We start from the raw sequence: 26,732 nt of genomic DNA, 5'->3' as shown, positions 1-26,732 counted from the left end.
CAATGTAGTCAACACTTGATTTATGGAAAGAACATCAGTCCATCTTAAATGAGCTCGGGGGCAGTGAAGCTGACGGCGTTTCTGGGTGTTGTTGAAAAATGGCTTTCGCTTTTTATAATTAAAAAAAAAAGTTAAAGTACCAATGTACCAATACTAGGTGTGGCGAAATTATTCTCTGCATTTGACCTTTGGGAGGTGAAGGGAGCAGTGGGCAGTAGCGGTGCCGCGCCCGGGAATCATTTATAGTGAGTTAACCCCCAATTCCAACCCTTAATGCTGAGTGCCAAGCAGGGAGGTAATGGGTCCCATTTTCATAGTCTTTGCTATGACTCAGCCGGGGTTTGTACTCACGACCTACCGATGTCAGGGCGGACACTCTACCCACTAGGCCACTGAGTAGGTATAAACAGTAAGTGTATCCGCCCGTAGTAGTAGAGTTTTAACTTGCATTTACAGATGTAGCGACCAACTCTAGTTACTGACCGTGGTTTTCTGAAGTGTTCCTAAGTCCATGTGGTAATATCCTTTACACACTGATGTCGCTTTTTGATGCAGTACCGCCTAAGGGATCTAAGGTCACGGCAATTCAAAGTTGTTTTTTTTGCCTTACTGTGAGTTCTCCAGATTTTCTGAACCTTTTGATGATATTTCGAACCATAGACGGTGAAATCCCTAAATTCCGAGCAATAGCTGGTCGAGAAATGTTGTTCTTAAACTGTTGGACAATTTGCTCACGCATTTGTTGACAAAGTGGTGACCCTCGCCCTGATCTTGTTTGTGAATGACTGACCATTTCGTGGAAGCTGCTTTTATACCCAATCATGGCACCCAGCTGTTCCAAATTAGTCTGTTCATATGGGATGTTCCAAATAAGTGTTTGATGAGCATTTTACCTGCTCGGTGGCCTAGTGGTTAGAGTTTCCGCTCTGAGATCGGTAGGTTGTGAGTTCAATCAATCAATCAATCAATGTTTATTTATATAGCCCCAAATCACAAATGTCTCAAAGGACTGCACAAATCATTACGACTACAACATCCTCGGAAGAACCCACAAAAGGGCAAGGAAAACTCACACCCAGTGGGCAGGGAGAATTCACATCTAGTGGGACGCCAGTGACAATGCTGACTATGAGAAACCTTGGAGAGGACCTCAGATGTGGGCAACCCCCCCACCTCTAGGGGACCGAAAGCAATGGATGTCGAGCGGGTCTAACATGATACTGTGAAAGTTCAATCCATAGTGGCTCCAACACAGCCGCAAGAGTTCAGTTCAAAGTGGATCCAAGACAGCAGCGAGAGTCCCGTCCACAGGAAACCATCTCAAGCGGAGGCGGATCAGCAGCGTAGAGATGTCCCCAACCGATACACAGGCGAGCGGTCCATCCTGGGTCCCGACGAGCGGTCCATCCTGGGTCTCGACTCTGCACAGCCAGTACTTCATCCATGGTCATCGGACCGGACCCCCTCCACAAGGGAGGGGGGGACATAGGAGAAAAAAGAAAAGAAGCAGCAGATCAACTGGTCTAAAAAGGAGGTCTATTTAAAGACTAGAGTATACAGATGAGTTTTAAGGTGAGACTTAAATGCTTCTACTGAGGTAGCATCTTGAACTGTTACCGGGAGGGCATTCCAGAGTACTGGAGCCCGAACGGAAAACGCTCTATAGCCCGCAGACTTTTTTTGGGCTTTAGGAATCACTAATAAGCCGGAGTCTTTTGAACGCAGATTTTTTGCAGGGACATATGGTACAATACAATCGGCAAGATAGGACGGAGTTAGACCGTGTAGTATTTTATACGTAATTAGTAAAACCTTAAAGTCACATCTTAATGCTAGACATGGGGAGACCGGAAAATGATACGTCACAGTAATCGAGACGAGACGTAACAAATGCATGGATAATGATCTCGGCGTCTTTAGTGGACAAAATGGAGCAAATTTTAGCGATATTACGAAGATAAAAGAAGGCCGTTTTAGTAACGCTTTTAATGTGTGACTCAAAGGAGAGAGTTGGGTCGCAGATAATACCCAGATTTTTTACCGAGTCACCTTGTTTTATTATTTGGTTGTCAAATGTTAAAGTTGTATTATTAAATAGAGGTCGGTGTCTAGCAGGACCGATAATCAGCATTTACGTTTTTTTGGCGTTAAGTTGCAAAAAATTAGCGGACATCCGTTGTTTAATTTCACTAAGACACGCTTCCAACTGACTACAGTCCGGCGTGTTGGTCAGCTTTAGGGGCATGTTCAAACCTCAGTTGAGTCACACTAAAAACTATAAAAATGGGACCCATTACCTTCCTGCTTGGCACTCAGCATCAAGGGTTGGAATTGGCGGTTAAATCCCTAAGATGATTCCAGAGCGCGGCCACCGCCGCTGCTCACTGGTCCCCTCACCTCCCAGGGGGTGGAACAAGGGAATTAGTCAAATGCAGGGGGTAATTTCACCAAACCTAGTGTGTGTGACTATCAATGGAACATTAACTTTAACTTTATTCCTCAACTTTCTCAGTGTTTTTTTGCCACTTGTGCCAGCTTTTTTGAAACATGTTGCAGGCATCAAATTCCAAATGAGCTAATATTTGCTAAAAATAAAGTTTTCCAGTTTGAAGGTTAACTATCTTGTCTTTGCAGTCTATTCAATTGAATATAGGTTGAAAAGGATTTGCAAATCCATCCATTTTCTACCGCTTATTCACTTTCGGGGTCGCGGGGGGCGCTGGCGCCTATCTCAGCTACAATCGGGCGGAAGGCGGGGTACACCCTGGACAAGTCGTCACCTCATCACAGGGCCAACACAGATAGACAGACAACATTCACACTCACATTCAAACATTAGGGCCAATTTAGTGTTGCCAATCAACCTATCCCCCGGTGCACGGTAGAAAATGGATGGATGAACAACTTCACTACTTTTGGGTTTTGTAGAAATGTCTACTTGGGGCGGTATAGCTCGGTTGGTAGAGCGGCTGTGCCAGCAACTTGAGGGTTGCAGGTTCAATCCCCGCTTCTGTCATCATAGTCACTGCCGTAGTGTCCTTGGGCAAGACACTTTACCCACCTGCTCCCAGTGCCACCCACACTGGTTTAAATGTAAAAATTAGATATTGGGTTTCACTATGTAAAGCGCTTTGAGTCACTAGAGAAAAAGCGCTATATAAATATAATTCACAATTCGCTTCACTACTTATAAAGGTTTTTCCAATTGCCTCACCTCAAATTTTCCGAACCTGATTTTGTACTCACTGTATCACTTTCAGGGTAATTTGGTGGCTGTGACAAAATTAAGTATTTCCTGTGTTTTTATTGCTTGTTGAGCCACACACTTTTAACACACATGAGAACACAAATAATGTCATTGTGTTAACATTGTCAGTCCACAACTATTTTTCTTTTCTCTTAATCTTATTTACTTATTTACCCAACAGACTCCCGGCAGCCCCCCCACGTTAAAGAGGAAGAGGAGGAAGTGTGGATCACCCAGGTGGGACCGTGTCTTCTAGGGCAGGAGGAGGCTGATCTCAGCAAGTTTCCACTGACTGTTGTCTCTGTGAAGACCGAAGACTGTGAAGACAAACCACCTGAGTCCTCACAGCTTCATCACAGTCCAAGTAAGCACAACATCCACATATCATTTTATTCTCAGGGCATTCACTCCATCACAACTGGACTGTTCACTTTGTCTTAGAAGACATTTGGCCTCTCATCCAAGTAGGCTTCAAGTCTAGTCAGTTCAATGTAAGGCCTTAAAATGTCTTAAATTGTATTAAAATATCTTCCTTGAAAGGCCTCAAAAAACCGTGTGGGCGTTATTAATCCTGTGTTTTAATGTAGTAAATAGTGTTGTGTTTGTGCCCCACAGAGATTTTGGGACAGTTCACAAAACTTTGAGTTGCCACGAGTTTCTGGCGAGAAGACCAAAGCTGTCTTTGATCCTACCAAACAAAAGGCTTGTAAAACTCCACTGTGTAAGATGGGGAGCGACCTGAGAGTTATGTTTCTTTGATGTATAGTAATCCACAGAAATATTTTTTCTTGACCCGAGAACTACAAAGCGGAGAGGAAGCAGGGCCAGACCCCCCTCCAGGCGACCTTTTCTTTGAACTGTTTACAACCTTTTATTTGAACTGTTTGTAATCAATGGCTGTTTACCACCCCTGTCCCTTCAGAAACTGCTGTTGCCATGTAATCAAGGAAAGTCATCATCATCATTTATTTGTATTCCTTTCATGAAAACGCATATTTACAAACCACGTACAATTGACACTTTCATTGTTTTTTTTTCTTATACATTTCCATGATCAGAATGGAGCAGATGGAAGAATAATATTCTTATATTTATCTGCCCCTTTTTTTTAACACAAATTACAGTATTTTAGATGACTTTATAACTGTTCCCTCCAACAACACCCAAACTCCAACACACTTTTCCATTTTCCTTTGAGCACTTTCACAATGACGCGTCCAATCTAAATCAAAACTCAGTTTGATATAATTTCAGTTTTCTCTTTTTATAACCCTTTTTAAATACAAAGATATTCTTACAACTTTTTAAGTCTTTGTTTAGAGGATTCCATGCTTTCACACCAACAACAGACACGCACATTTGTTTCAAATTTGTTCGCGCTCTTGGATGTTTAAAATCATACGGCCTTCTGTGGTTCTCATCTTCAGATGTGAACACAAATAACTTTTGTGTCAAAATAAAAGAGGAGGCGTACAATCTTTCATCAGAGCATGGGTACGAGGGTACAGGTGTACGCTTTCCTCCTCATTGAGCCAAATTGTATTCCGTCTTTGTTTAATTCCTTGCTTCTTGTCTTGTTTAATAGATGCCATCAGTGTTTGAACCTGACAGTTCATACAACGACTTGGTTTTCTTTACGACATGTAAACGTACTGAAATGCCCTAATGTGACTGAGCACAGCTGGACATTTCAAAAGCACGTGTTTCTCTTGTGTCCTGCAGATGTCTCTCAGGAACATCATCTCCCTGAGCAACTGGAGTGGAGCTTCAGGATGGAGCAGGAGGAGCCACAGCCCTCCTACATTAAAGAGGAGAACGAGGCGCCACAGACCCCTCACTTTAAAGAGGAAGAGGAGGAACACAGCATCAGTCAGGAGGGAGAGGATCTTGAATGGTTGGGAGAGTTGCCCTTGACTGTCATTGTGAAGAGTGAAGATGATGAGGTCAAAGGTGAAAGTGAGGAGAAGAGAGGGGCGGAGCCTCCGAGCAGCAGCTCAACAGAAGCTGATGGAGACCACTGTGGAGGATCACAAGCAGACAAGCTCTTAGCTCCACTATCAGATAGTGAGGACACAACGTCACACTCTCCTGACTCTGATGATGAAGACTCTAAAGATGATAAGACATGTCACGCTGACAACACACACTTCACATGTTCTCTCTGCGACAAAACTTTTAATTACCGTCATAATCTGAAAACACACATGAGAACACACACTGGAGAAAAGCCTCATTCCTGCTCAGAATGTGGTAAATGTTTCGCACAAAAACAGGTGTTGAAAGAACACATGCAAATACACACCGGAGAAAAACCCTTTTCCTGCTTAGTATGTGGTAAAAGTTTTGCACAAAGAAACAATTTGAAAGTACACATGAGAATGCACACCGGAGAAAAACCTTTTCCGTGTTCAATCTGTGGTAAGGGTTTTGTGACGAGTCAAAATTTGAAAGTGCACATGAGGACGCACACCGGCGAAAAACCGTATGCCTGTTCAAACTGCAACAAGAGCTTTTGTGACCGATCGGCACTTATCAGACACATGAGAACACACACCGGAGAGAAAGTGTTGGGTTGCGATGTTTGTGGTGAAAGATTCTCTTATAAGTATCAATGTAAGAAGCACAAGTGTGCTGGTGTGAACAGCCGCGGAAAACGCCACCCATCCATCCGTATTCTACCGCTTGTCCCTTACGGGGTTGCGGGGGGTGCTGGAACCTATCCCAGCTGCACACAGGCAGAAGGCGTGGTACACCCTGGACAAGTGTCCACCTCACCGCAGGGCCAACACAGATAGACAGACAACATTCACACTCACATTCACACACTAGGGACCATTTGGTGTTGCCAATCAACCTATCCCCAGGTGCATGTCTTTGGAAGTGGGAGGAAGCCCACGCAGTCACGGGGAGAACATGCATACCCTACACAGAAAGATCCCAACTCAGGATCGAACCCAGGACCTTCGTATTGTGGGGCACACAATAGAGGGTCAAGTGATAGAAGATACATTTAAGGAATAAAACAAAACAAGAAACTAATAAAATGCATCCATCCATCCATTTTTCTACTGCTTGTCCTTTTTGGGGTCGTTAATTATTATTTTTTTATGTCTTTTAAAATATAGGAGATTTTCAAAACCTTTTTAATTTTCTTTGTCAATATTAGTCAATCAATGTGTATATGTATGTGTGTGTGTGTGTGTACAGTATGTATGTGTATATATATATATATATATATATGTGTATATGTATATATTTGTATATATATATATATATATACATATGTATCTATATATGTATATATATACATACTTATATACATATGTATGTATATATATATATATATATATATATATATATATATGTGTGTGTACAGTATGTATATATACATATATATATATATGTATCCATATATACATATTTATATACATATGTATGTATATATGTGTATATATATACATATATTTATATAAATACATACACACACATATATATATATATAAAACTCACTAATATTGACAAAGAAAATTAAAAAGGTCTTGAAAATATCCCATATTTTAAAAGACATCAAAAATAATTAACGACCCCAAAAGGGACAAGCAGTAGAAAAATGGATGGATAGATGCATTTTTATTAGTTTCTTGTTTTGTTTTATTCCTTAAGTGTTATCCCTCACATTTTCTAATTTATTTCGATATGTATTTCTCTATGTGAGTATTCTTTCGATATGTTGTTCAATGTTTGAGGACTATAGTGAAGATAATTTGAAAATATTTATCTTGAAAATGTACAATGGACGTTAATTTTTTATTTTGAGATCGTTAAAAAGTATTTTTGCTATCATGTTAGCAAAATAAAAAAATAAAAAAGAAGCTTGTTGCCTCTTTGTCTCGCGAGATCTGACAACCCTGTACGTGAACTGAACAGGACGAAGATAAAACAAAATGGCGTTTGACGGAGAAGTCGTTGGGTTTATTATAGTCGTGTGTTCTTAATCAGTACGGACATGTACACATTTATGTCGTTTGATAGAGTAAACATATTTTATTATTGTTTGTATTTGGGTACATTAGTCTGAGCCACTTTGCAGCTCCTCGTGTTAGCTTAGCTCGCTAGTTAGCTTAGCGTGTTAGCAGCTAACAAAAACGAGCGGAAGGGATGAAAACACATCGCTCAGCAGAGATCAAGTGTGAGTGTAAAGTCTTGTGATTGTGTGAAAAATGTGCGAAAGAACCATAGCAGAGTACGAGGAGGAACTTTGTCCAACAAAAGAGGAGAAGGAGCGACAACATCAACTACTGGACGCTGTTTTCAAGAAACATCAAGTTGTGTTACACAAAACAGGTTTGTTTACTTCTTACTCTCACATGTTTACTAACGTCATATTTCATTATTAACACTATTCTTAAATAGATTGTCTATATGAAGATGAATTGTCTTTTAAGGATGAAAACAAGTTAGTTTCAGACACACAATATTTACGAGAGGTTGATGTTCCTCTCAGTTTGTAACAATGTGTATCAACATGTTTACACAAAACTCACACTGTCACCAAATTTATTTTACATTGTAATCAACATAATTCGGAGTTTTATTGTGCCTTTCACTTCCCCAGTCTGACTTACATGCATCAATAAATGAAAATCAATCAATCAATCAATTAATGTTTACTTATATAGCCCTAAATCACTAGTGTCTCAAAGGGCTGCACAAACCACCACGACATCCTCGGTAGGCCCACATAAGGGCAAGGAAAACTCACACCCAGTGGGACGTCGGTGACAATAATGACTATGAGAACCTTAGAGAGGAGGAAAGCAATGGATGTCGAGCGGGTCTAACATGATACTGTGAAAGTTCAATCCACAATGGATCCAACACAGTCGCGAGAGTCCAGTCCAAAGCGGATCCAACACAGCAGCGAGAGTCCCGTTCACAGCGGAGCCAGCAGGAAACCATCCCAAGCGGAGGCGGATCAGCATGCAGAGATGTCCCCAGCCGATACACAGGCAAGCAGTACATGGCCACCGGATCAGACCGGACCCCCTCCACAAGGGAGAGTGGGACATAGAAGAAAAAGAAAAGAAACGGCAGATCAACTGGTCTAAAAAGGGAGTCTATTTAAAGGCTAGAGTATACAAATGAGTTTTAAGGTGAGACTTAAATGCTTCTACCGAGGTAGAAAAATAAAATAAAAATAAAATAAACATCTATTGTCAATCATCTTTCAATAAACAAAGTAGTCAACACTTGATTTATGAAAATAAAATAAAGGTGACGTAGATTATGTCCAAGCGAATGTGCTCTAAGGAAGAATAGTTGATGGAGATATTAGGTATAAAAACACCACATAGTAAAATATGTTTTTGGAAGAGTTCCTTTTGGCCCAGCCAACATCATCACCCAATGAAGAAAATGATCTTATATGAAGACAAAAACAGAGTATTTCTGTTATTTAGGTAGTTTTGAAAATATGGGGATAGGTTGGTTAGCAACACTAAATGGTCCCTAGTGTGTGAATGTGAGTGTAAATGTTGTCTGTCTATCTGTGTTGGCCCTGCGATGAGGTGGCGACTTGTCCAGGGTGTACACCGACTTCCGCCCGGTCGTAGCTGAGATAGGCGCCAACCCCAAGAAAGGGAATAAGCGGTAGAAAATGGATGGATGGATGAAAATATGTTTTTATTTATTTTCATTATATTTAAGTTATGGTTAGGACTATATATACCATTACAAGGTTATCGTTAGAGATATAAAGTTTAGGCGTAAAACAGGGGTCGGGAACCTTTTTGGCTGAGAGAGCCATACAAGCCAAATATTTTAAAAAGTATTTCCATGAGAGCCATATAATATTTTTTTAAGACTGAACACAACTAAATGTGTGCATTTTTTTAGGAAAAAACAACATTTTTAGAGTATAATAAGTCTCTTATTCTTTTTAATAACATTGTTATTCTGAAGCGAACCAACAATACATAAAATACTTCTTACCATTAATGTGACTTCTTTAACAGGTGCGGTAGAAACCAGATGGATGGATTAAAATGCATGAGAATGTTTTATATTTTGAACGTTATTTTCGACACTATGACTACCAGCGGAATTATTCATTACTTATCGTGTTAAGCAATGTCAGCTAAAATTTATCTGAGAGCCAGATGCAGTCATCAAAAGAGCCACATCTGGCTCTAGAGCCATAGGTTCCCTACCCCTGGCGTAAAATGTCAACATCTATTGCTTGGAATTTACTGACGTCCCGATCGACTCACGTATTAAATATCTGTGGTAATCAAGCTAGCTATATTTCCAATAGGTACTAGGCATCACTTAGCCTTTTTCGAAGAAAAAATGCCCAAATCGCAATAAGGATAAACAGTTCCTGGAGAGGTAATCAAGAAGGGCGGAAGAGTGCAAGATGCTACGAGGAAACCATGAATGCACAAGTTTGCAGTGTTCACTTAGTTAAAGGTTTGTTTGACATAATTTTAACGGTTATTTTCCGTTAAGTATTATCTTGATATTATCTGAATTTCTTAAACATATTTTTGCTACGAGTGTTTCAAAAAGCACCAACTCGGCTTATTAAAAGAAAGCAAATGTGAGCAAAACCTAAAAGACTTGAGTTTTTTTTACCAAAGGCAGCCATCATAAATGAATGTTTCTGCACATACACAATGTTGACATCTATAGTTATTTGTTGATAAGCAATCATAAATGAATCTTTCAGCACATACACAATGTTGACATATGCAGTTTTGTTTTGATAAACAATCATAAATGAATTTTCAGCACATACACAATGTTGACATCTATAGTTATTTTTTGATAGACAATCATAGATTTTTCATTCAGCACATACACAATGTTGACATCTATAGTTATTTGTTGATAAGCAATCATAAATGAATCTTTCAGCACATACACAATGTTGACATATGCAGTTTTGTTTTGATAAACAATCATAAATGAATCCTTCAGCACATACACAATGTTAACATATATAATAGGGATGCACCTAATATAACCGAATATATTCGGCCGAATATGGTAAAAAAAGCCAGATTCGGCCTTCGGTGGAATGAGTTAAAAACAAGGCCGAATAGTGGCGTGTGACGCAAGTTTTTGACGCGGTGACGCAATCAACCAACGTGCAGTGACGTTGGGATATGTTGTGTACCTGTATAAGTGTATGAGGTTACAAGCACACACTTATTGAGATTTAGTGGGGCTTCTGTTGACATTATTAGCCTGTTGTGTAGGCTACCTGTATAAGTGTATGAGGTTACAAGCACACACTTAATTGAGATTTACTTGAGCCTTCTGTTTACATTATTAGCCTGTTGTGTAGGCTACCTGTATAAGTGTATGAGGTTACAAGCACACACTTAATTGAGATTTACTTAAGCCTTCTGTTGACATTATTAGCCTGTTGTGTAGGCTACCTGTGTAAGTGTATGAGGTTACAAGCACACACTTATTGAGATTTAGTGGGGCCTCTGTTGACATTATTAGCCTGTTGTGTAGGCTACCTGTATAAGTGTATGAGGTTACAAGCACACACTTAATTGAGATTTACTTAAGCCTTCTGTTTACATTATTAGCATATCTACTGTGGCTAAGCAAACTTTTGTCAAAAGGACAATACTTCATTTGTTGTGGGTTTATCCACTTTAATGCACTTTATTATTTTTTTGGAATGCATGTTTTGTTTGAAGGCCTAATATAAATGAAAAACTTTGTGCTTTTTTTTTGAAAAGCAAAGGCTACTGGAATATTAAAAAAATGTCAATATTCAATAAAAAAATACTTTATTTGAAAACCATGTCTAAATATTTATTCTAGGCTATTTATGCAATATAATTTTTTTTTTGAAAAACTGCATTCATTATTTGGTATTCGGTATTCGGCCAAGCGTTTAAATTTTATTCGGCTTCGGCTTCGGCCACAAATTTTCATTTCGGTGCATCCCTAATATATAATTGTATTTTGATAAACAATCGTAAATTAATCTTTCAGCATATACACAATGCTGACATCTACAGTTATACTTTGATAAACAATTAGGGCTGGGTGATATTTTTCCAAGATGGCGCTGCTGTAGTGGCTGCTGTAGGCAGGAGCTCTGTGCTCTTGTATCATCCTTTTGTGTTTCCCTCTTGTTTTGATGTCTTATTATATTTTTTTGCCTTTTGGTCCGGGACCCTTTGGGACTGTGTGACAAGGGGTGGCACTTTCGTGACCTCTGTGGTGCTTTTTTTGTGGACTTCTGGATCTGCCTCCCGGGAGCCTTTTGGCCATGGAGACCAGCTGCTGGGTGTCTGCCACACCAGAGTATGTTTGGATGTACTGGAGGAGATGCGGATGAGGGGACAGGACTGCGGAGCTAGCACTGAGCGCTGGGACGGAGAGGCTTCGCGGTGTCCTGGCTGGGTGAGCAGGTGTCGGACACCTCAGTCACCTTGGACGCATCCTCGCTCATCCATGCGGACTGGACACTGGCCGAGAGTGGAGTCGGCTGTCTTGGTTGCTTTGTTGGGTCTGCTTCTGTCTCTGACCACGCTCCCTCTACCCCAGCGGACGATGGCGTGGAACACCGCAGAGGCCACCACAGTGGATATGTTTCTTTTACTTTTTATTCATAGCTGTATGTAGAAGTGTCTGGTTGTATCTGCTGCTTTAATGTCTTTAATGTCCTCTGTGGTCTTTGATGTTTGATGTTTCCCTCTTACACACATGGAAGAGGGATGTGTACCATGGTTATGAGTTGTTGTTGTTTTTTTTATTTATTTATTTGTTTTTTTCCCTTGGCCTCAGTCTGCACCTCCTCTCCAAGGCCCAGGCAAAGACCGATTTTTAAAATTTTATTTTAATCTTCTATTTTTTTCTCCCCCCCCCTCCCCCCCTTTGTTTACCTTTATCTCATCTTTTTTGTAAGGGGCGCTGGAAGCCGGCAGACCCGTCAGCGATCCTGTTCTGTCTCCCTGTAATGTTTGTCTAAACTTGAATGGGATTGTGCTGAAAAATATTTAATTTTCCTGAAGGAACTCTCCTGACGGAATAAATAAAGTACTATCTAATCTAATCTATATCGATGTATACGATATATCGCGGGTTTGTCTCTGTGCGATAAAAAAAATGACTATATCGTAATATTCGAGTATACGTTCTCACGCAGTTGCTTTTAGCTGCGGCCATTACACTACAGGCTCTTCCCACTCTTTCCTGTCTCTCTTCACAGACAAGCAGGCGCACATTCTTACATAGGTCACATACTGTCACGTCATACGTCACATACGTATACGCCCTCGCCCAACAGAGAGGTAGCAGACTGGGCTACGTTAGCTGCTAATAACTTTAATAAATACACTTTTGGTCAATTGACTTAGTTGTGGTTTCCCTCTCTGCATGACAGTTTAAAAGTAGCATATATTAATGCAGTATGAAGAAGAATGTTTGAATGTAGACACATAGAATCATCATACTGCTGTGATTATATGCATCAAGTGTTCGTTCAAGGCCAAGGCAAAATATAATATATATCGTACATCGCGATATAACCTAAAAATATCGTGATATTAAAAAAAAGGCCACGTCGCCCAGCCCTATAAACAATCATAAATGAATCTTTCAACACATACACAATGTTGACATATATAGTTATATTTTGATAAACAATCATAAATGAATATTTCAAAACATACACTATGTTGACATCTATAGTTATATTTTGATAAAGACGGGGAAAAACATGGCAGTCGTAAACAGCACATACAACAGCAACAAACATGGAAGTAGACGCAAAGTTAATCATGAGATGCAAACTTACCCGAGCAAAAATGTTGCGTGATTTATCCGAGAGAGTCTTGATACCAATGTCCTTGACGCAGGTACTCACAAAGAAGTTGTGGACCTCCATGATTTTACTAGTTTTGTCGTGTAGAATGATGTCTGTAGTATAATAGTTCGATATTTCTGTTTACGCGACTGATGTATAATCCTTGATATCACTCGGTCAAGCACAGGAATCTTTTCCATTCCATCGTTAGATTTTTTCCTCATATCTGCTTTTTGCAGAAAGATTTAAGCCTCTTTTGTACTCATATAATCTGCAAGCTACTTGCTGTACAACAGCCATCTTGGCGTGGTTGACCACCCCTGGTTTTCACTTCCGGGTGTAACGATCGGGTCGCAATGTTATGCTGGGATTCCTTCTCCCAAGATGCAGACAGATTCCGGACACTGTTCAGGTAGGAAATTATTTAGATTAGATTAGATAGTACTTTATTTATTCCGTCAGGAGAGTTCCTTCAGGAAAATTACAATTTTCAGCACAATCCCATTCAAGATCAGACAAACATTAAAGGGAGACAGAACAGGATCGCTGACGGGTCTGCCGGCTTCCAGCGCCCCTTACAAAAAAAGATGAGATACAGGTAAACAAGGGGGGGAGAAAAAAATAGAAGATTAAAATAAAACAAAAAAATCGGTCTTAGCCTGGGCCCTGGAGAGGGGGTGCAGACTGAGGCCAAGGGGAAAAAACAACTTGTAGCCATAGTACACACCCCTCTTACATGTGTGTAAGAGGGAAACATCAAACATCAAAGAACACATAGGACATTAAAGACATTAAAGCAGCAGATACAACCAGACAATTTATTCATCATAAATCATGCGGGGAAAAAACAGGAAACACCAAAAGCGTGCCGATAGCATGGATGGCAAGGCAAAGTAGAGCCTAGCATGGAAGTGAGCATCTAAAACAGGAATCAAATTATAGCGCCTAGCGTGGAAGCTGGTAGATCAAGAGGAATCAAAACTAACTGTCGTTACCTGTTGCGTGATGCAAACTCTTAGCATAAACTATGGACATGGAATACTCACGAAACTGTGGCATGAAATAAACAAATCTTTACGTGGACCAGACATGAAGCCAACAATGACGCTAGGCAGACTGACTGGCAAAGGCGGGCTTAAATAATGCCTCGGATTAGTGCTCGGGCAGCAGGTGAGCGGGCAAACACTAATCAGACGCAGGTAGAAATTATAAGTAACCACGGTTACTAAAACAAACAAGGGTGCACAAAAGACAGGAACTAACACTAACAGATCACAACAAAACATGATCCAGGCCACGGATCATGACACCGGGAAGAAATCATGTGATCAAATACAAGCAATGCAGAAAAAAATGGTTCCACAATTTATACCAGTGAGTGCAAAGTTAGAAATGCCTCGATCATTGCTGGCTCGTATTTCTGAAGGCTTTTCGAATTGCGATTTTTTTTTAATCACTGTACCACTTTTGAAGTAATTTTAGTGGCTGGAACAAAAGGAAGACTTTCCTGTGTTTTCATTGGTTGTTGAGCCACACACTTGTGGGGCGGTATAGCTCGGTTGGTAGAGTGGCCGTGCCAGCAACTTGAAGGTTGTAGGTTCGATTCCCGCTTCCGCCATCCTAGTCACTGCCGTTGTGTCCTTGGGCAAGACACTTTACCCACGTGCTCCCAGTGCCACCCACGCTGGTTTAAATGTAACTTAGATATTGGGTTTCACTATGTAAAGCACTTTGAGTCACTAGAGAAAAGCGCTATATAAATATACTTCACTTCACATATAATCTCATTGTGTTAACAGTGTCAGTCAAAACTATTTCTCTTCTCCCTTAATCTTTATTTACTTATTTACTCAACAGACAACCAGCGGCCCCCCGACGTTAAAGAGGAAAAGGAGGAAGTGTGGATCACCCAGGTGGGACCGTGTCTTCCAGAGCAGGAGGAGGCTGATCCCACCAAATTTCCACTGACTGTTGTCTCTGTGAAGACCGAAGACTGTGAAGACAAACCACCTGAGTCCTCACAGCTTCATCACAGTCCAAGTAAGCACAACATCCACATATTTTATTCTCAGGGCATTCAGTCCATCACAACTGGACTGTTCACTTTGTTCACTAATCATTTCAATTTAAGGCCTTAGGATGTCTTAAATCCTATTGAAATATCTTCCTTAAAAGGCCTCAAAAGACAGTGTGGAGGACAGCGTTTGCAAACATTGTGACAAAAGGTAATGGATAAATAATGAAAAAGTGGAAAATCCTGGAGAAGTCTGTGTCAAATGATGCTATAACACCTACTGTACGTTGTACTTGGTATCGTTATTGTACTTGGTATCGTTACTGTTGATATTTGTATACATCTTTGTTTACATTTAAGAGCTCTAGCTTAGCAGTTAGCATATGCTCCTACAGTGTGTGGGTGAGCATGTTTAGCTAGTCCTTGTCCTCTAGTGATAGACTTGGTCTCTTTGCCGCCATGGAGGCGAGGATTGCTGACTTCGAAATGGGTTTGCACTGTGGAGGGACGTTAAATCAAATAGATGAGAAAGCGCGAGGCCATTAAGATAGAAAAATAAATAAAAATAGAACTTTAAAATTGACCTTGAAGCAGATAGGGAGCCAATGCATCGATTATTAAAACTGGTGTAATGTGCGCCCGGTGTTGTTATAATTGTAGCCTTCTGATATTCTTTTTGGGAAGGCCGAGAGCAGGACATTACAATAGTCTAAGCGACAGGAAATAAAAGCATGCATTAGCTTCTCCGTGTTGTCCTGAGAGAGAAAATAAAAGTAATCATCTAAAGGAAATGAAAACAGCCTATAACAGTGTTTTTCAACCTTTTTGGAGCATTTTTTGCATTGAAAATATCCGAAGGCACACCACCGGCAGAAATCATTAGAAAACGAAACTCAGTTGACAGTAAATAGTTGTTGTCACAATTTTTGGATACGACTTTAAAGCATAACCAAGCATGCATCACTATAGCTCTTGTCTCAAAGTAGGTGTACTGTCACCAACTGTCACATCACGCCATGACTTATTTTGAGTTTTGTTGCCGTTCTCCTGTGTGTCGGTTTTAGTTCTTGTCTTGCGCTCCTATTTTGGTGGCTTTTTCTCTTTTTTTGGTATTTTCCTGTAGCAGTTTTCATGTCTTCCTTTGAGCGATATTTCCCGCATCTACTTTGTTTTAGCAATCAAGAATATTTCAGTTGTGTTTATCCTTCATTGTGGGAACATTGTAGGTTGTACTTTGTGGACGCCGTTTTTGCTCCACAGTAAGTCTTTGCTGTCGTCCAGCATTCTGTTTTTGTTTACTTTGTAGCCAGTTCAGTTTTAGTTTAGTTTTCCGTAGCCATCCATAGGCTTCAATACCTTTTCCTAAGGGCACTCACCTTTTGTTTATTTTTTGGTTTAAGCATTAGACTCCTTTTTACCTGCACACTGCCTCCCGCTGTTTCCGACAGCTACAAAGCAATTAGCTACCGGCTGCCACCTACTGATATGGAAGAGTATTACACGGTTACTCTGCCAAGCTCTAGACAGCACCGACTCTCAAAAACAACACATCATTTGCAGACTATAATTACTGGTTTGCAAAAAATATTTTTAACCAAAATAGGTAAAATGACATAATCTCCCGCGGCACACTAGTGGTCGTAAAACACTGGCCTATAGGACAACAGATACGGGTACGTACATCAATCAATCAATCAATGTTTATTTATATAGCCCCAAATCACAAATGTCTCAAAGGACTGCACAAACCATTAAGACTACAACATCCTCGGAAGAACCCACAAAAGGGCAAGGAAAACTCACACCCAGTGGGCAGGGAGAATTCACATCCAGTGGGACGCCAGTGACAATGCTGACTATGAGAAACCTTGGAGAGGACCTCAGATGTGGGCAACCCCCCCCCTCTAGGGGACCGAAAGCAATGGATGTCGAGCGGGTCTAACATGATACTGTGAAAGTTCAATCCATAGTGGCTCCAACACAGCCGCGAGAGTTCAGTTCAAGCGGATCCAAGACAGCAGCGAGGGTCCCGTCCACAGGAAACCATCTCAAGCGGATCAGCAGCGTAGAGATGTCCCCAACCGATACAGGCGAGCGGTCCATCCTGGGTCCCGACGAGCGGTCCATCCTGGGTCTCGACTCTTGACAGCCAGTACTTCATCCATGGTCATCGGACCGGACCCCCTCCACAAGGGAGGGGGGGACATAGGAGAAAGAAAAGAAGCGGCAGATCAACTGGTCTAAAAAGGAGGTCTATTTAAAGGCTAGAGTATACAGATGAGTTTTAAGGTGAGACTTAAATGCTTCTACTGACCGAGAAGCCTTGCAGGAAGGTATGGACCAGGCTTTACTCGCCATGTCTGAGACATGATGTCTCTACTTCTTCTACTTCTTCTTCTGATCTTATTGCCATCCTTGACTTCGAGGTAACCGTTATTGTTTGGCCGGAAACGGTGCGCAGTGAAGGAAGGTGTAGCAATAATGTTGTCCGGGAGGAAATGGGGAGATTTTCAAGGAAAATTCGGGACTCTGGGGTTGGCAAGTATGCGTACAAATATGCATGAAAACACGACGAAAGACAACTTAAGTGAATTGGAATTTTTGTAGAGATGATTGAAGAAACCATACGAGAAGAACAGCTACTGACTACTATTAGACAGCACGGAATTTATACGTCCGGTTCAAGGCATTCAGAAAAAGGAATCGCGCTTTCAACCCACAACACCTGCAGTGAACAAACTCGACCACAAGATGGCGCCATAGCACAAACGACAATATGTACTACAGAACTATACTGTAGACCAGGAGTAGGGAACCTACTGCTCGAGAGCCAGATGTGGCTCTTTTGATGACTGCATCTGGCACTCAGATAAATCTGAGCTGACATTGCTTAACACGATAAGTAATGAATATTTCCAATTGTAATCAAAGTGTTAAAAATAATGTTGAAAATACAAAACATGCTCATGCATTTGAATCCATCCATCCTTTTTTGTACCGCACTTATTCAAGAAGTTGCATTAAGGGTAAGAAGTGATTTAATTATTATTGCTTAGTTTAGGGCTTGCACTCCTGGAGGCTCTTCAGACCACCAAGCACCGACATGAGAGCCTGTTTCAGGGTTACAATATTTTTTTTAATTTTTCAATAAGTCTCTCAGTTGCATTCCAGCAATTGTCTTTTTCCCTTTCGTTCTCGCTCGCACTCTGGCTCCAGCCCCAAACCCGTCTCTCCTCCTGGCTGCTGCTTAAAAACAGAGCGACAGGTGATTAGATAACAAGGCCCAGGTGGGAACATCTACGCACCTGTCGCTGATTTCGAGGCCGGTCCTGGCAACACCCCGTTTCGCTGCAGGCCCGCAGGCCACGCCCCCTCCACAGTTAGCTTCAGAATAACAATGTTATTACAAAGAATAATAGACCTATTATACTCTAGAAATGTTGGTCTTACTAAAAAATGCACGCGTTTAGTTGTGTTCAGTGTTGAAAAAAATATTATATGGCTTTTACGGAAATACATTTTAAAATATTTGGATTCTTGGCTCTCTCAGCCGAAAAGGTTCCCGACCCCTGCTGTAGACCAAGCCTGGGCAAATAAAGGCCCGGGGGCGCCCAGCGAAATCCCACGGAGAGGCGGGGAGAAAAGTGAGAATAGTCGGCAGAAGTCCCAAAAATGTACAAAAATACCTACCGGGTTCGAGTCCCACAAGTCCCGCCGCTGGCCGCAAAAGGACATTCCCAAATAAGTTCTTTAAGATAGAAAGTGTAGCTGCAATTATTATGTGCAGTGTTGTTTTTTAAAGACCGTAAGTCTTGAACTATACCAGGGGTCGGCAACCCGCGGCTCCGGCTTCGGGAGGTTTACAGATTTTGGTGCCTCTCCCGGAAATCACCCGGGGCTAACATTCTCCCGATTTTCACCCGGACTACAATATTGAGGGCGTGCCGTGACGGCTATACTTTTAACGTCCTCTACAACATGTCATGGCGCCCACTTTTACACCATGCATTTCGCTGCTTTTGTCATTAAATGTAAGAGATTGCAAGGCATACTTAGTCAACAGCCATACAGGTTACACTGAAGGTTGTGATATAAACAACTTTAACACTCTTACTAATATTCGCCACACTGTGAACCCACACCAAACAAGGACAAACACATTTCGGGAGAACATCCTCACAGTAACACAACATAAACAGAACAGAACAAATACCCAGAATCCCATGCAGCCCTAACTCTTCCTGGCTCCATTATACACCCCCGCCTTCCCAACCCCGCCCACCTCAACCAACGAAGTATTTCAATGGTTGGAATCTGCGCTTTTGCATTATATACTAAATACTAGTAATCTAATTAGTTAATATGGTAATCTAAGTCACAGCAGCTCAGACGAGGCACCAAGCAGTGTGGGTGGGGAGCGTTTCCACAGAGTGTTTCCAGAGCAGCCAGCCTGACATGCGGGTGTCAGGGACAGACGCGGAAGGAGATTTTTCCAACAAAGTTCTCAATCTTAGTGATATATCAGATGGACTATATTGCCAAAAGTATTTGGCCACCTGCCTTTACTCACATTTGAACTTGAAGTGCGATCCCATGATGGAATTGTCCAAAATGTTTTGGTATCTTGGAGCATTCAAAGTTCCTTTACCTGAAAATAAGGGGCCAAGCCCAACTCCTGAGAAACAACCCCACACCATAATTCATCCTCTACCAAATTTCCCAATGCAGACTGAAATGTAGCATTCTCCTGGCCACCTCCAAACCCAGAATGGTCCATCACATTGCCAGGTGGGTAAGCGTGACTCATCAGTCCAGAGAGGGCGTCTCCACTGCTCTAGAGTCCAGCGGCAACGTGCTTTACACCACTGCATCCGACGCTTTGCTTTGGACTCTGTGATGCATGGCTTAGATACAGCTGAACGGCCATGGAAACCCATTCCATGAAGCCCTCTGCGTACTGTACGTGGGCTAATTTGAACGTCACATGGAGTTTGGAGCTCTGTAGCAACTGACTGTGCAGAAAGTCTTCACACTATGCGCTTCATCATCTGCTGACTCCTCTCTGTCAGTTACATGGCCTCCCACTTGGTGGCTGAGTTGCTGTTGTTCCCAAACTTCATTTTTCTTATAATAAAGTTGACTTTGGAATATTTAGGAGCGAGGAAATTTCACAACTGGATTTGTTGCACAGGTGGCATCCTATGACAGCTCCATGCTGGAAATCACTGGGAGCGGCCTATTCTTTCACAAATGTCTGTAGAAACAGTCTTCATGCCTAATTGCTTGATTTTATACACCGGGCCAAGTGATTAGGACACCCATTTGGATGGGTGGCCAAATACTTTTGGCAATATAGTGTATATCAGATTGTAGGTGTTTTTTGTTTTTTTTTACCTTTCGCGTTCATATTTCGGAGTGTTTGTTGCATTTTAGTTCAGTTTCGCTTGATTGTAAAATATGTGGATGGAGAGGGGGTGTGACGTTCATATATTGTCAATATTCAGTGTTTTATCGTTCGTAGTTAATATTGTAAATCCCACATTATTGTCATGTACTTTCTTGGTGTCTCATTCAGTAAAAAAATGTACAATTCTATTCCTTTCTTTTAAGGCGGTCCGTCATGTTTTTAGCATTCAATCAGACATTAATGTGAGTTTTTGTGTAAGTGTTCCTAATTGTCGCAGACACGTTTCTTTTCTCTAAATTTGGCCCCCGAGTCAAAATATTTGCTGAGGCCTGCTGTAGACATAATAAACAGACTCCGTAAACTACATAATCCTTTTCCAAGTTTATATGTCAATAACTGACATTCAAAGGTCTAAAGCAGGGGTGCCCAGACTTTTTCTGCAGGCGAGCTACTTTTCAATTGACCAACTCGAGGGGATATACCTCATTTATATATATCATTTATATTTATTTATTTATGAAAGAGACATTTTTGTAAACAAGTTAAATGTGTTTAATGATAATACAAGCATGTGTAACATATATAGATGTCTTTCTTTCACAAAGACAAGAATATAAGTTGGTGTATTACCTGATTCTGATGACTTGCATTAATTGGAATCAGACAGTAATGATGATAACGCCCACATTTTCAAATGGAGGAGAAAAAAAGTTGTCCTTTCTGTACAATACCACATGAAAGTGGTTGGATTTGGCATCTAATTCATCCAGCTTCCATACACTTTACAAGAAAAACATTGGCGGCAAATTCCGTAGCTTGCTTGATTGACATTCACGGCACCCGAGGGTCTTGTGAGATGACGCTGGCTGCTGCCAGTTCATTATTATGAAAAAATGACAGAGAGGAAGGCGAGAAACACTTTTTATTTCAACAGACTTTCGCGCCGTCCCTTCCATCAAAACTCTAAAGGCCGACTGCACATTTCCTATCTTCACAATAAAAGCCCTGCTTCATGCTGCCTGCGCTAACAAAATAAGAGTCTCGGAAAGCTGGCGTGCACAAGTGATGTGCACGCCAGCTTTCTGAGGGATCGCTTGTGCACGCCAGTTTTCCGAGACTCTGTATTTAGTTAGCGCAGGCAGCATGAAGCAGGGCTTTTATTGTGAAAATAGGAAATGTGCAGTCGGCCTTTAGAGTTTTGACGGAAGGTACGGCGCGAGAGTCTGTTGAAATAAAAAGTGTTTCTCGCCTTCCTCTCGGTCATATTTTAATAATAATGATCTTGCAGCAGCCAGCGTCATCTCACAAGACCCTCCGGTACCGTGAATGTCATTTAAGTGACGTCTTGGTGAAGATTGATGATCACTAATTTTTAGGTCTATTTTTTTTAAAAGCCTGGCTGGAGATCGACTGACACACCCCCCGCGGTCGACTGGTAGCTCGCGATCGACGTAATGGGCACCCCTGGTCTAAAGGTTGTCAGTTTACAAACAGTTTGGGTGTTGAATTTTGAAAAATACACCCGTGTTTTTTTTCAGTTCATATATAATTTTGATTCACACTCGAAATGATTTGGAATGCATTTTGTATTTAAATTTTTCACTTTTAAACCAAACCTGTCATGTCTTGGTGATCATGTTGAGATTGGCTATGTTCTGTTTGGTTTTGCACTCTGTCGGTTCCTGTTTTTTCACTCCCTGTTTTGTTCCATGACGACCCAATAGTTTTCACCTGTCCTCATGTCACACACCTGAGTCACTTGGACTCATGCACCTGTTGTCAATCACCACATCACCTTTTAAGCCTGTTGTTGCCAGGCAGTCAGCCTGGCGACATCACCCTCTACACCCTTGTTATTCATGCTGATGATCCATGCCGCTCTTTTTCATGCTTGTTTCTTGTCAGAGTAAGTGTTATCGTTTTTTTTTGTCCATAATTCTGCCTTTGTGCTAGTTTTTCTTCTCATAGCCAAGTTTTGTACCTCCGCTGTGAGCGCCTTTTGTTTATACCCTTTGTTTTTGTAGTACTTTCGAGTTAATATTAAAAGATGTCATTACCTTCACGCCATGTCCGGTCCAGTCGCTTCGCATTACGGGACAACAAACCTCACCAAGGTCTTCGTCATGACAAACCAATGCTATTTAAATAATAATTACTGCATAACATAAGTTCCTTAACGTAAATGTTACATAGACCGCAGAAAATAGTTCGTTTCAGGTTTTTCCATGTTTACATTTTCATGCTTTCCTATATTTTCTTACACTTTATTAAGCATTTCTTACGTAGTCCTTATTTTTGCGCCTCCATTTTTTAGAGGTTAGTGTTACGAGTTCAATGTGATTTTTACAATATCGCATTGATTGTTTCCATGGTCTGTGATGCGGTGGCGACTTGTCCAGGGTGTACCGCGCCTTCCGCCCGAATGCGGCTGAGATAGGCTCCAGCACACCCCGCGACCCCGAACGGGAAAAGCGGTAGTAAATGGATGGATGGATGGATGTTTTCCATAGTTGTGTTGACATTTTCTCTACTTTCTGCCTTGGTTAGCTTTGAAATAGAAATGTTTACATGTAATGTTTTTTTCCCCTGGTTCCTATTTTCGATAGGTTCTGAAAAATATTAATAATAATCGATAATTGTGACCAAAAACGTAATCATTCAATGATTTAGAACAGTGATCCATCTAATGCTATGCCAAATAATCACTTGATTAAAGTACAGTGTTTTGCTTTTTTATATTCACATACAGTTGTTATTGTTCAAATTGTGTGTATTGGGACCTTGGTCAAAAATGTTGGAAAATACTTGTTAAATAAAACCACTGTGTTTTTAATGAATACTCAGGCCTACTATGCTACTGTATTTTATTGTTGGTCATTCTGGCGGTACCGGGAGAGCTTGGAGAGGTTGTACTTGGTGAAAAAAGTTAGAGAACCAGTCATGTAGAAAATATGAAGTATCAGCATTGGTATGAGCAGTGCTGCCCCTGTAATTACTTGGTATTGGGTCGATACCCAAATTTGTAGTATCACCCAAAACTAACGTAATGTACACAAACAACAAAAAAATAAGTGATTATTACATTTTGACAGATGTGTAGATAGAAACATGTTACAACATAAAGTAGCCAGGTATTAACAGTACATTAACAAATAGATTAATAATAGAAAATATAATTGTAAATAATGTTACTGTATATGTCAACAACTCAATTAGGAGCCTTTGTAAACCGTTTTAAAAATATTCTATTATCACTCCTATGTTTAATGTATCACGGTATAAATTGTAGGCCATATCGCCCATCCCTTGGTTTTCTTTTCCTGTGCATAATGCTGTGAAGCAGGGGTCTCAGACACGCGGCAATTGGCCCGCGAGACGTTATTTTGCGGCCCCCACCTTAATATGAAAGTTTAATGTTAGTGCGGCCCGCGAGTTTAATATGAATGGCGCTTGACAGCGTTGTGTTATTCGGCTCCAAAATGGCTCTTTCAACGTTCTGGGTTGCCTACCCCTGCGTTAGTGGATAAGCGGCCAATGAGTGGAAGTGACAGAGATGTTGCCATGGAGGCGAGGGTTGTCCGTCAGTAATAACAGTCCCCGATAACCTGGACCAATACAAACTGTTATTTGTAGAGATGTTATCGGCCGATAAATGCTTTAAAATGTAGTATCGGAAATTATCGGTATTTGTTTTCAAATGTAAAATTTACGACTTTTTAAAACGCCTCTGTACGGAGTGGTACACGGACGTAGGGAGAAGTACCAAGCGCCAAAAAAACTTAAAGGCACTGCCTTTTCGTGCCAGCCCAATCACATAATATCTACGGATTTTCACACAAGTGAATGCAAGGCTTACTTGGTCAACAGCCATACAGGTCACACTGAGGGTGGCCGTATAAACAACTTTAACACTGCTACAAATATGCGCCACACTGTGAACCCACACCAAACAAGAATGACCAACACAATTCGGGGGAACAGCCGCACCGTAAAAACCAGCCTCACTCAGACTCTGCATCCAGTGGCCCCCAGGTGAATTGAGTTCGAGACCCCTGCTGTAAAGAGTGGCGTGTTTGTCCCCCACTGTTCATACAACAACTTGGTTTCCTATAGCACATGTAAACGTACTCAATGCCCTAATTTGACTGAGCAAAGCTGGACGTCTCAAACGCACGTGTTTGTCTTCTCGTGTCCCGCAGACGTCTGTCAGGAACATCATCTCCCTGAGCGACAGGGGTGGAGCTTTAGGATGGAGCAGGAGAAGCCACAGCCCTCCTACATTAAAGAGGAAGACGAGGCGCCACAGACCCCTCACATTAAAATGGAAGAGGAGGAACGCAGCATCAGTCAGGAGGGAGAGCATCCTAAATGGTCGGAGGAGTTCCCAGTGACTGGTGTCCCTGTGAAGAGAGAAGATGATGAGGTCAAATGGTTGGAGGAGCTCCCAGTGACTGGTGTCCCTGTGAAGAGTGAAGATGATGAGGTCAAATGGTTGGAGGAGTTCCCAGTGACTGGTGTCCCTGTGAAGAGTGAAGATGATGAGGTCAAAGGGTTGGAGGAGCTCCCAGTGACTGGTGTCCCTGTGAAGAGTGAAGATGATGAGGTCAAATGGTTGGAGGAGTTCCCAGTGACTGGTGTCCCTGTGAAGAGTGAAGATGATGAGTTCGAAGGTGGAAGTGAGGAGAAGAGAGAGGCGGAGCCTCCCAGCAGCTCAACAGAAGCTGATGGAGACCACTGTGGAGGATCACAAGCAGACAAGCTCTTAGCTCCACTATCAGATAGTGAGGACACAACGTCACACTCTCCTGACACTGATGATGAAGACTCTAAAGATGATAAGACATGTCACGCTGACAACACACGCTTCACATGTTCTCTCTGCGACAAAACTTTCAGTTACCGTTCTTGTCTGAAAACACACATGAGAGCACACACCGGAGAAAAACCTTACTCCTGCTCAGAATGCGGTAAATGTTTCGCACGAAAGCATGTGTTGAAAGAACACATGCAAATACACACCGGAGAAAAACCCTTTTCCTGCTTGGTATGTGGTAAAAGTTTTGTACAAAGGCACAATTTGAAAGTACACATGAGAATACACACCGGAGAAAACCTTTTTACCTGTTCAGTCTGCGGTAAAGACTTTGTGCAAAGACAGTATTTGAAAGTACACATGAGAATGCACACCGGAGAAAAACCTTTTCCGTGTTCAATCTGTGGTAAAGGTTTTGTGACTAGTCAAAATTTGAAAGTGCACATGAGGACGCACACCGGCGAAAAACCGTATGCCTGTTCAAACTGCAACAAAGGCTTTTGTGACCGGTCAACACTTGTCAGACACATGAGAACACACACCGGAGAGAAAGTGTTGTGTTGTGATCTTTGTGGTGAACGATTCTCTTATAAGTACCAATGTAAAAAACACAAGTGTGAGGGTGAGAACAGCAGCAGCACATGAATCTGCAGGATTTTAAATTAATTGTAAAACAAATTTAATAAAAAAAAACAAAATATATATATATATATATATATGTGTGTGTATATATGGATATATTAATCAATCTTATATGTATGTATATATATATATATATATGTGTAGATATGTATGTATGTATATATATATATATATATATAACTCAGTTTTTAATTATTCATAAGAGTGTTTTATGTAGGGGTTCGATATTATAAAGAGTTCCATATTTCTAATTGTAAATGATTCCATGGTTAAACTCCATGATATACACATTTGTTCATAACTTTACTCCCATTAAATCCCTCTTACTTCATACTTACTGGTTCACATCTGAAACATCTTCTGGACCACTTTTAGAACCATTTTACTCTCTTTTGTAGTATAAATATTGTTTTGTGATTGTTTTATATGTATGTCCTTTTTGCAATAAGCAATGTATGCTTCAGCAAAAGTTGAGTACAATAAATGTAGTCCATATTTGGTGAGTTTGTATTTTGTCATGGGCCTGCTCCAATGCAAGCAGCCGATATTATTGCCCATACTTCAAATTTGATCATTTTTATGGGCCTGCTTGCATTGCAAGCGCCCATTCTTGGCACTTGCAATGTAAGCAGTCCATATTATTACACATACTTCAAAATGTATCATTATTATGGGCCTGCTTGCATTTCAAGCGCCCATTTTATTATTGCTCATACTTCAAACTTGATCATTACTACGGGCCTGCTTGCATCGCAAGAGCCCATTCACATGCTG

At 41.1% G+C, this 26,732-nt stretch overlaps 1 protein-coding gene across 7 annotated transcripts in view; it reads left to right on the top strand.

Annotated features, from left to right (window-relative positions):
• The window catches only part of LOC133542480 (zinc finger protein 771-like), a 46,361-nt gene extending 19,908 nt beyond the window's left edge, over positions 1-26,453 (top strand). For 2 of the 7 annotated variants that reach the window (XM_061886663.1, XM_061886662.1), the window contains exons 2-3: positions 14,940-15,122; positions 24,703-26,453. In XM_061886663.1, coding sequence (XP_061742647.1) covers positions 14,940-15,122; positions 24,703-25,961 — 1,442 coding nt within the window. In that variant the 3' untranslated portion in view covers positions 25,962-26,453. Of the gene's footprint in view, positions 1-3,428; positions 3,612-4,969; positions 6,412-7,146; positions 7,592-14,939; positions 15,123-24,702 lie in introns of those variants that run through there. The other 5 variants (XM_061886664.1, XM_061886661.1, XM_061886665.1 and 2 more) reach the window with 5 other exon arrangements.
• Positions 26,454-26,732: the final 279 nt, after the last annotated feature.

This window comes from Nerophis ophidion, linkage group LG24 (genome assembly GCF_033978795.1).
Source record: "Nerophis ophidion isolate RoL-2023_Sa linkage group LG24, RoL_Noph_v1.0, whole genome shotgun sequence".
Lineage (NCBI taxonomy): Eukaryota > Metazoa > Chordata > Actinopteri > Syngnathiformes > Syngnathidae > Nerophis > Nerophis ophidion.
The sequence above is the reverse complement of the archived record's forward strand: the minus strand, read 5'-3'. Positions and strand labels throughout refer to the sequence as shown.